Here is an 11,241-nt window from a genome sequence, read left to right on the forward strand (position 1 = left end):
ATGCCCAAAACCAGGGCCTAATATGTGCACTCAGCGAGAGAGCTGACTTCTGCTGCCACCTAGTGGTCTTGCGATGCAATTACAAAAACAGTAAACTTGAAATTCCTCAGCAGCTACTGGAGCCTGACCTGTGAGGTTGAACTCGGGGGTGACGGGCTTCACGGTCAGGACTCGGGGGTCGTTGTACTCCCTGTTGCGGAGCAGCACCGTAGCCAGGGACTGAACGCTGCTGTTTGCTCCCTGAACGACCAGCAGGTGGAGCAGCAAGCGTTTGCAGTGCTCATAGACCTCTGGATGCTGGTGATCAAACCCTGGAGGGAGAACACACAGATCAGTCACCATGATCGGTCCAATACAACTCCAACGTGTTGCTTACGTACTAAGGAATTAAACCACAAGAGGCCATGGTTCACCATGGATTTTAGCTAAAACAGTTACCAAACTGCCAACATGAAAATCAATCAAAATTAATCATCTCTTCTTTTTTTTTTTATCTCACTACAAGAAAATGCATGGAAGATACGCTTTTTCAGTATCTGCCTTGATTTTTAAATCCCCAACAGGACCGCTCTCCATAAAAGTTATATAGATATAATAATATATCTATGGACATATAGGTAAATATTGTAAGCAAAATGTCGGCGGGGTCACACTGATGCGAGGCGAGTATTTGGACGCAGCCAATGAGAATCGCCATTGGTAGTGATTACCATTTAGTTAATTTACTCTGGCACTATTTACTTAGCTTGGTGGTATGGGAACTCATTGCAGGGAGCAGAACTCATCATGACTATGCAGAGAGTGGTGTTTGTGTTTACCTATAAAAATGGCGTGCAGCAGGAGGTGCAGGTAGGCGCTCCACTCCACTTTGACCCCGTGATCCACAATGAGGTCCGTCAGAAGGATGACAGCGATGTTACATCTGGAAAACAGAGAACAAAGCATGAATTGTCAGCAGGATGCTGCAGTTATGAGACAGTGAGATGTGTACAAGCTCATAGCGCGCCACCGAGTGGCGCGCTACGAGCTTGTAGGTCTGCTATTTTTGAAAAATCGACTGACATAGAAACATAGCTTTTTCAGAAAACTGTCAGGATGTAGAAGACATTTTTAGAATCTGATCTCAGGTCAAAATGGGTTAATATATTTTTTGAAAGTAATTTTGTAATGGATTGGAGACAATGTTTGTGTGTGTGTTTGTTTCGTACCTGTGGAGGGTAAAGGCCTGTGCCTGTGTGACTGTGCCTGTGCGTGTGTGACTGTGCGTGCGTGCCTGTGCGTGCGTGTGGGGTGTACCTGTGCAGGGACACAGCAGGGGTGTTGGAGTGTGTGCGTGCCTGTGTGTGCGTGTGGGGGGTACCTGTGCAGGGACACAGCAGGGGTGTTGGAGTGCGTGTGTGCCTGTGTGTGCGTGTGGGGGGTACCTGTGCAGGGACACAGCAGGGGTGTTGGAGTGCGTGTGTGCCTGTGTGTGCGTGTGGGGGTTACCTGTGCAGGGACACAGCAGGGGTGTTGGTTTCAGGCAGGTAGTCCACCAGAGGAGCCCAGCAGCCTCCAGTAGGAGGGAAGGGAAGAGGCTCGGGCCGGTTGTGGTCCATCACCTTCAGACGCCAGTTGGCGTACAGAGGCATGGAGTCACCTGGAAAACACACACACACACAGGTTATTATCATATATTATATATATATATATAATGGGCTGTCCAGGCAAAACAGATATTTTATTGTGATTATCATGCAAAGTTACATCTCCTTGTATATAAAGTATAATACCCATTATACTGATGAGATGAGATATAGGATATATCAATAAAGACAGGGTTTAAAGTGTTTAAAGTGTGTGTTCGTACTCTTCTCCTCTTCATAGGAGCCTCCAGAGCTGCTGCTGTATCTGGACTCCAGACGGTGGTGCTGTCGGTTCAGGTTGCTGTTCAGACCGCTGTAGATGTCCAGGTGGGTGTAACTGTAAATGGATATGGATATCGTCCGTTACTTTTCAGGATATGAGGGGGGAAAAAACAGTGTTCCAATGGATCCAATGTAGTAATTTAGTCACAAGCTCTTTTTAATACTTTTCATTGGTTCGATATTTATTAAACCCACAGACACAATATAATAGCAAATTAGTAGCAACATTTTTATTTTGCTACTATCATGTGACACCGACTGTAGTGTGAAATATGGAATGGAATACTGAGAAACAAGAAACAATTTACAGTAACTTGAATTTAAAGTGACCTCATGACTCCTTCGAAAGATTTATTTTTCATGTAATGTAATGTCAGCTGCATGAGTTATGGCTGCAAATTAAATCAGTGAGTAAAATGTCGCTCTAGTGGAATTATCACCACCATAATAATTTTAAAGCCACCTTTATTCAAGGTCATTTGGACTCCACTGTAAGAGCATCAGAGTACAACACCAACAAAGTAACTGCATGTGAACAGCACATTTTTATGGCAGATAAAAGGCAAGCTGGCACCAGCTTTGAAGAGTGTTTTTTTGTACCTGTCCTCCATATTCGGGTCTTTGATCTTGCTGTGGTCGTGATGACTGTCATTTCCTGGCACCATGGTATTGGTGCTGGAGGTTGTTCCTGAGAGGACAGCGAGAAAATGTTCTGTCACCACCGAGGAATCATTGTGCATCATTTCTGACAGTGTGCAAGGTTGCACCATCTCATACTAAGTTGAAACGCAGCCAGTTTAAATGACTTGTAAGTAAAGAATGACATTACTAAAATAATATAATTCAGGCATTTAGCAGGCACTCTTATCGAAAGTGCAAAATCTGAATAAGTGGAGTAAGCATGAGCTCTTATCAGTAAACAATGTAAATAATCACAGAGATAACAGTGTAGTGTCTCAGAGAAACTAGGATACCAGGTAAACAACAAACCAAGCATCTGTCTCAACAACATGCTATATAAATCGTTCTTAACATTTGTGGTAGAGACAAACAAATCTATGAAACACAAACAAGTGAACAAGATGTGTCTGCATAGTGGACTAGCGTCAAGGGGTGTCCAGAAGGGGTATAGGGAGAGTGCAGTGCTAGGAGTTGAGGAAGTGAGTCTGAAGAATTCAGTCTCACAGGTCAGGCTCCAGTAGCTGACAGCAGCTCCATTATACAGTGGCTGCTCAGGAAAAACTGCAAGTGAGTCGGCAGTTCTGACTGCAATGGGAAGGATAGTCCACAGTTTGGGAGCCAGGAGGGAGAAGCGTCTAGGACACGGTTTCCCCAAACAGTGGGTCGAGACCAATCTGCCAATCTGCTATTTTCACTAGTTTGGGTACCTACTACCGCGGAGATTTCCCTTTTGGGTCACAGGCTAAAAAGTTTGGGAACCACTAGTCTAGGAGGATATGTGGAGCGTTTTATGGAAGTCTCCAGACGTACAGACGTAATGTTGGATCATGCCTCAAAAGTATCGAAGTTGCCAGTGTTTTAATTTGTACTCTGAGTAGGCAGAAGCAGAAAAGGTGGAGATATGGGAAAATCTGGCTGAATAAATGTGTCAGCATGGTCAGTACCTGAGGAGACTGTGGGGATCTTATAGCTGGAGGTGATGCGGTAGTAGGGAGGGTTGTCCATGTGAGTGACGGCTGAGCTCACAGGGTCCGTCAGCTCCAGCTCACACATCAACTCCTCCAACAGCTGCATAGTCTTATCTCTGCCCAGGTACACCACCACTCGCTTTATCTGACGATCAACAAAACACACTCGTTATAATAGGGTGATATGGAACTGTTAGTGATCATACCGTATATACAGTATAGGCCTATTAACATGCCCCGATCAAGGTGATACACCGACAAATGGGTGTTGCTGGTTCTGCATTGCTACATGTCTGCAATTAAAATACTTCCAAGACATCACTGCCTTGCAAGCTTTGCAGCCACTTGCAGAATACTTCTCTTCCTTGGTTTGGTTTGGAATAGACTGAGAAAACTGGAAAATAGCATATTTTGCTGATTATCTTTGGTGGCAGGGGAACACATTGGAGGCTGCCAAATATGTAATATGCACATTGTTGGCACTCTAAACTGAAAGGCTTAATTAGATCTTTGTTAGTCACATTTGCTATTGTTGGTAAAGATAAGTAAGAATTAGATCCATTTCGAGTTTGGACAAAATTCCCCTTGAGTGCAGCCCAATTTACAGAGCTGGATTTCTGTATTCCATTACTATCCATAATGTGCATGTGTTTAGTAATGCCACAATCTCACTGTATATTTAGAATAGTCCTAATACCATAACAACAATACTAACTTTTAACTGACTTATTTCCATAACCCATGCATGTAAATTAAAGTCAATGTATATTTGGGGCAATGGCTGTAAACACACTGTAACTTACATAGGGTAGAAGGCTGGGATCACTGTTAACGCCCGACATGCTGATGAGAAAGTGCAAGATGATCTTGAGGTTCTTTGGCCAGCTGTCTGCCAACGTGGTCCACACGTTCTCTATCTCCGACCAGGCAAACTCATCCCCGTACTAGTAGGGGAAACACACACCGCACATTTAATGTCATGCATATTTACATTTCCTTTTTTTCCCCTTTTTCTCTAAACCATCACCCATATCAACCACTCACATGCATGCACAGACACACACCACGGACACACACCACCAATACTACTGAGCAATGAATGAAGCTGTAAATAGTATTTAGGTTCAAAATCGGCAAAGTGTTGGATCCTGGATCCACCTGCTTCAATGCATACGTTTCTCCTAAATCTCTAGGACCTGCTTTTCACACGCATCCAAACACGTGTCGTATACCCTCTCAGGTTGAATAGGCACTTTATTTGAGTAGGTACAGTAAGAAATTATATAATGACACATTGTAGCCAGCAGTCGTCTACCTGGACCAATCTAGGCATGCAACACACTTTCATTGTGAGTATGGATGATTCACTCTCACATTAAGGCAGGCAATGCATCATGTTTTCATTATAGTCCCCCCCCTCTCAATACAGTAAATCAAAAATGGTAACGATATAAAGTGTATTTATTCTGTAGATCAATAAACTGCAATAAACTGCAAAGGTTATTGTTAAAGCTTTTTTCTCAGTTCACCTTGGCGGTCATGAACATGAGGTTGTTGAGCACCATGGTGGTGGCGTGTGGCGAGCCCCAGCCCTCGCCGCGAAGCCACCGTCGACTGTTCATCATCATCATGTCGCGCTCATGTGCGTCCTCCTCGTCGCCCGCCGACTCCTCGCCGCGCTTTGGCGGCGGCTTGAAGTCCACCAGCTCCACGTTGTTCATCCAGGGCAGGAGGTAGTGCAGCATCACCTGCCGACCACCAGGGTGAGCCGTCTGGATGCGCTGGCTCACCTCTGTGGTGCAATGACAAACCAGGAAGGAAGCAAGTCAGGGCCATGGCCAAATTTGAACACCCAATTTCGGCTCGACTGTCCATGTTTTCTTAATATATATATATATATTTTTGTAGCAGGGCCGGAGAGCAAATGAGGTTTCCATCTCAGTACAGGGCCATGTGACCACATGACCATTATTACATTAATGGTAGCAATATACGCATGTCATTTTCAAATGTAGTATTATGTACTGAAAGATTCTATTCTAATTTCTATATCCTCTTTGCGTATCTTTTTAAAGGTGAAATCCAGAACTGTTTTAGACGAGTGTATAGTTGTGTGTGAGACCTGAGAAGATGGGCAGGGTGAGTTCGGGGTATGTCCTGGCCAGTTCCTCAGACAGCTGGTAGTAGGACACAGAGTAGAGGTGTGGCAGGGGTGAGGGTGGTGTCAGAATCCCATCTGTCCTCTGGATCTCCAGTTTGTGGGCATAACGGAAGAGCTTGGGCTCCAAGATCTAGATTACACACAGCAACACAATGTGAATAAAATATCTAAAAACGGCAACCTTCTGCATTGTTATGTTGTGTGATAGAGTGTTAAAATGTGTTGCATTGATGTGACTAATTCCAATATAAACACCTACACACGGATGGGGTTTCTTCCTAAACCCAGTGCTGCTTTTGTCTCTAGTATCCGGTGATGTTTTTAAGGCAAATATATATATTTTTTATACTGACATAAATCCAAGGGGGTTACTTGTTATAACTGAGGCCTCTTTTAGACGGCGACCATCTCCATATAACACGTCAAAGTCCCGTTGCGTTCTAATTTTTTCTTACCCTTTACACGAGAACGCACACGTTATGATATAATGTGCTATTATGCTATACTGTCGCTAGGTGGCGATAACGGGCTACCAAATAGACAGGTCACCCACGTACGAGAAGAAGAACTCCTTCACGCAAGCCTGCGCAACACTGCTCTGGGCAGTGCCACGGGATGGTTATATTATTATAATACATTAGGCTACAATGCTACATAAACGCTGCTGCCGCGGCTGCCGTCTATCACAAGGCTTTTTATTTACAGCATGGTTTTACATTCAACATCGCTGATGAGCAGCACTTTGTAGGCGAGGAGGGAGGCTTGTTCAGGAACTCCATTATATCATAATGATATTGCTCTGCATCAATGTAATAAACATATGCGCTGTGAGCCAACGTGAGCCATGATGTCATAAGTTTTGCGGATTCACCGTTTTGCCTGTTTATATGGAGACCATAGGAAACGGTGTTCTCAAAGATTTCCACTCTGGGAGGCGGTTTCACTTCGTTGCGTTTTTACCTCCTGAGAACACGGTTCTCGTCTAAATGACAGCAGCAAACGATACTTTATTTTGACGTTTTATATGAACACCATCCGCGTGTAAATAGCACCTAAGTTGTAGATGTTTATAGAATAATTCTAACTGTAGTGTAAGACAAAAAACATACAGTGCAACGCAGTTACACTCTGCCCAATGAATGACACACTGTGGTCGACACAATACGACTGACCTGCAGCAGCTGCATGGCAACTTCATAGATATCCCTGGATGAGTCGGCCGCCTTGAACAGGATGAGGTTCAGCAGCACCACAGTGTCAAACTGGTAATCCCTGGAGAGGAGGACAGATCACAGCCAGTCAAATGCCAAGATGTCGCAGTAGGTCCCAGTGTGATGCACGCACTAGAGACTGACACAGGAGTGGATTTTTTGTAATCCTAATCCCACCTCCAGTACCTGTTGTGAAAGACGTTGGCGATGGCCTTGAAGCAGCCGGAGGCCACGCGCCGGGAGCCCGTGTAGCAGCGGTCCACGGCCCAGAACATGAGGTTGCTCTGGTCTGGGTTCAGCTCCAACAGCAGCATCACGGCCTCACAGCCCAGCTGGTGCACCTAGAGGACGGGGCCGCACAGGAGCGTGTTGGTAAAACACAATACACCACAAGAGAACCAGCATGATCCGCTGCTGCTAATCAGTAACACACAATACACCACAAGACAACCAACAGGATCCGGTGCTGCTAATCAGTACCACACATACTGTACACTACAGCACAACAGACGTTACCTCCTGTAACATTCACTGTATGCTACAGCACAACAAACGTTAACTCCTGTAACATTCACTGTATACTACAGCACAACAAACATTACCTCCTGTAACATTCACTGTACACTACAGCACAACAAACATTACCTCCTGTAACATTCACTGACAGGTTACTTTCAACATGTTGTGCTGTCATTGTTTTCCATTTACTCCAATCTCCAATCTGTCTTCTACTATCTACTATCAGTCAGAGGTAAATTGACCCTCAGGATTTTAAGGACAACATAGCCTATTTTAGACCGGGGGCTGGCCCTGTATTCAATACACAGGCTATAATCAGTGCATTCCTGGTAGGCTTATGGACGACAACCTCTTTTTTTTTTGCCATCATCCACTCACTAATTCTAGGCACCAGGAAGCAGCATTTACACATCACGCTCCAGAGTGCTACTGTAGGGCAGATAGTAGAGTACCTCCAACTAAAGGCCTCTTACCTTCCTGTCCTGGGAGTCCAGGATGTTGTCCAGCCACTTGTAGAGGTAGCCGTCAGAGGAGAGGCCCACGTTGTCCGCCACCGGTCCACAACACAACACTGCAGACATGGCCTGGAAGAGACACAGTCAGTTAGTTAACACTGCAGACATGGCCTAGAAGAGGCCATTTTTGACAATTGTCGGCTATAATGACATGCCCACAATAGAGCGGCGCAGTCCCTCCCCCTTTCAGAACAACGAACAGCCCAGGAAATGAAATGCAATGCATTCTGACCATAGGATTTTCTTTAAGTATTTATTTAAAGACGGTTACGCCGTGGACAAAGCCAACTCGCATTGTGACAAATCATGACAATGAACACAATGTTTTGGGCCGATCAAATAATTTATAAGAAGAAAAACAAAACAAATAGTGTTGTCTCCTGCCTTTATTTTCTTCTTTCTAATGATTTGATCGACCCAAAATATTGTGTTCATTGTCATGATTTGTCACGATCCGAGTTGGCTTTGTCCGCGGCGTAACAGTCTTTATATAAATACTTAAAGAAAATCCTATGGTCAGAATGCATTGCATTTCTTTTCCTGGGCCGTTCGTTGTTCTGAAAGGGGGAGGGACTGCGCCGCTCTATTGGGGTAGTTAAAAAAAACGTACCTTGAGTGCACAGTATTGGTGGCGGTTGATCTGCATGTTGCGGTCGCTGTAGCGGTCCAGGGGGGTGAACATGATGCTGAAGGGTCCGGCCCAGTGGCTGAACAACATGAACAGACTGTGTCTCAGGGACTGTTGGGGGAAGATGGTCCTCCGCTGATGCACTGAAACAAAACCATCACATACAGGACATGAGAGAGTAACTTTACTATTTAGGCATTTAGCAGACGCCATTAAACCAGAGCAACTCACAGTAAGCAAGAACACCACAAGGTAATAATAGAGTAAGCAACAGCACCACATGGTAATCATCAAATGCATAAAAATAGTCACAGGATCATAAGCAAGCTAAGAAAAGGAGAATATCTGTACAATGAAACTATAAGTATACACTATAGAATGCTATGTCTACATAATGTTCTATCTACTATTACATATTTTAGCCGTTGCATACGCCTGCAAGGTCGTCGTGGCTAGGGCAAGTGCTACGGCAAGTGCTGCAGGCTAAGGTGGAGCCTGAAGAGGTGGGTTTTCAGACTACGGCGGAGGTTTGGGAGTGAGTCTGCAGTTCTGATTGCAATGGGGAGTTCATTCCATAGTTTGGGAGCCAGAAGGGAGAAGAGTCTGGGACGTGTGGAGCCAGTGAGGGTTCTGCCAGCCTCCCTGTGTTAGCTGAGCGAGCAGGGGGGGGGGGGGGATCATACTTTGGGGGTGCTATACCTTTGGGTGCTTTGTAGACCAACATCAGTGTTGTGTACTCTGTGCGGGCAATCCCCATATTTTACATACAAATAGGAACAGATAAGTGAGAAAGGATAAATATGTAGTGCCACAGAAAATTGTGGTGCATTTCCTAGACTGAGATTAATCACAAACAATGAACACTATATGCTTGGCTACAGAGGAGAGAGGCCTATAAAGGACAGAGGCCTATAAATGACACAGATGGGGTGTAACGACTATGAACTACAAATCTTGGCCAAAGAAAAGTAAAAGAAAAGAGCTAGCATCCAACACAGCTCACTGTAGTGAGACAAACAGACATGGGTGGATGAGACAGACGTACCTGGAACATTCTGAATGATATTGGCCACCAGGGCACTGAAGTGACAGCGGATGTCCCTCAGCGTGTCAGAGTCCTTGTCGTTCTCGGCCTCCAGCAGCTGTCGGGTCAGATCAACGTACTCCAAGAGGCTACTGTTCAGGGAGTGGCTCTCCCCATCCAGACCTCCACTGGCTCTGCATCCACACACCACCACAGACAAACAACACGGTCAAGAACGGCAGCTTAATTCTATTTATACACCTCCGTACACTGACATTGCACGCCGGAAATAGCAGATCAACAAGCTTGAAGATCAGCTATTTCGAATGAGGTATAAATCAATCAAAGAATGGTAAGAGGCATATTTTGTTCTGGTTTCACCACGTACATCTGGCTGACGACTCCAGCGTCGGCCAGTAGCTCAAATATCCGGACCAGCTGGACCCTGAGGATGTCACGTCGCCTGCGTCGCTTCATGTTCTGCAAACGGACCATGGTTGGGTGGTTGTTTTAGGACACATGCAAACTGACCAACATGCCAACATGCAGAACAGCAAGACTAGAACCTGAGAGATGATTGAAGCGGTCCTCACCTCAGGTCTTCTCTCCAAAGCTTCTTTTATGATGGGGTTCAGCTCCTCGATCAACTCTCTGGAAGACAAATTAACATGTCACACTGTCATGACCTCTACATTTTAGTTCATATAGAATTTAAGGAATAATTAATAATATAATAACTAGAAAGCAGTTCCCTGCAGAAACTGCGTGGGCTCGCCAAAAGACGCAATGTATATAATGTACAGTAGAGAATGTATTAAAGCTGAAGGAAAAGTTAAAAAAAGAATGTATAAAAATGCAAAAAGAATAAGCATAAATAACTGCATAAAGCAGAATAAAGTATGTGGAAGTAGTATGATGCCCAAAAAGTGGCAGAATAAAGTAAGTAAAGTATTACTGTCTACTAATGATTTGTAATGTATGAATAATGCTTTACAATGTATTATTGATGAATTAAGAAAAGGTAAAAAAGAAAAAAAAAAAAGAGTCAATCCAATGGATTATACATATAAAAGCATTCATGAGCTTAACAGAAATTGTATTGAATAGCATACTTTTACATGTAAAAAGAAGGTTCAAATAGCATATAGGCCTATCTTTAAAAGCATAAACACAATGATTATTGATAATGGTCTAAGATTTTTCTTTAAATGTAAAAAAATAATAATATTAAGTTCTTAATTCAAAGTTTTTTTTTAAGTTTTAGCTTTTTAAGTTTAAAAAAAGTTAGTTTTTAATTTTGAAGTTCTTTTTGAAGTTTTTATTTTATTTTTTATTTTAAAGTAATGTTTAAAAAAAAGAAATGTAAGTGGGTTTTTTTTCTTCCAATTTTCTTTTTTTTCAATTTCTTTAAGTCTTTAAAAAATAATAATATTTTTTTCAATTTTTCCAATTTTTTTCAATTGTTTTCAATTTTTATCAATTTTTCTTTTTTCTTTTTTTTTTTCAATATATTTTTTCATTTTATTAAAGTTTATTTTTTATAAACGTGCGTGCGTGCGTGCGCGCGCTTGCGAGAGCTGTGTAAAGGCCAGCCAATAGGAAGACAGGGTGTGTGTGTGTGCTCTTG

General features: G+C 43.4%; 1 protein-coding gene across 10 annotated transcripts in view; it reads right to left on the reverse strand.

The window, feature by feature from the left end:
- The window catches only part of fryl (furry homolog, like), a 113,304-nt gene that overhangs the window by 31,565 nt on the left and 70,498 nt on the right, over window positions 1–11,241 (reverse strand). For all 10 annotated transcript variants that reach the window (XM_083766484.1, XM_083766480.1, XM_083766481.1 and 7 more), the window contains 16 exons: window positions 10,208–10,265; window positions 10,003–10,094; window positions 9,636–9,808; window positions 8,573–8,733; window positions 7,921–8,031; window positions 7,115–7,269; window positions 6,890–6,989; window positions 5,679–5,847; window positions 5,086–5,348; window positions 4,360–4,500; window positions 3,533–3,701; window positions 2,508–2,595; window positions 1,850–1,962; window positions 1,489–1,639; window positions 819–922; window positions 129–311 (listed from right to left, as the gene is read on the reverse strand). In XM_083766484.1, the coding sequence (XP_083622610.1) occupies window positions 129–311; window positions 819–922; window positions 1,489–1,639; window positions 1,850–1,962; window positions 2,508–2,595; window positions 3,533–3,701; window positions 4,360–4,500; window positions 5,086–5,348; window positions 5,679–5,847; window positions 6,890–6,989; window positions 7,115–7,269; window positions 7,921–8,031; window positions 8,573–8,733; window positions 9,636–9,808; window positions 10,003–10,094; window positions 10,208–10,265 (2,231 nt within the window). The remainder of the gene's footprint in view (window positions 1–128; window positions 312–818; window positions 923–1,488; window positions 1,640–1,849; window positions 1,963–2,507; window positions 2,596–3,532; window positions 3,702–4,359; window positions 4,501–5,085; window positions 5,349–5,678; window positions 5,848–6,889; window positions 6,990–7,114; window positions 7,270–7,920; window positions 8,032–8,572; window positions 8,734–9,635; window positions 9,809–10,002; window positions 10,095–10,207; window positions 10,266–11,241) is intronic.

Source organism: Protomyctophum parallelum, assembly GCF_964188405.1.
Source record: "Protomyctophum parallelum genome assembly, chromosome: 6".
Taxonomy (NCBI): Eukaryota; Metazoa; Chordata; class Actinopteri; order Myctophiformes; family Myctophidae; genus Protomyctophum; species Protomyctophum parallelum.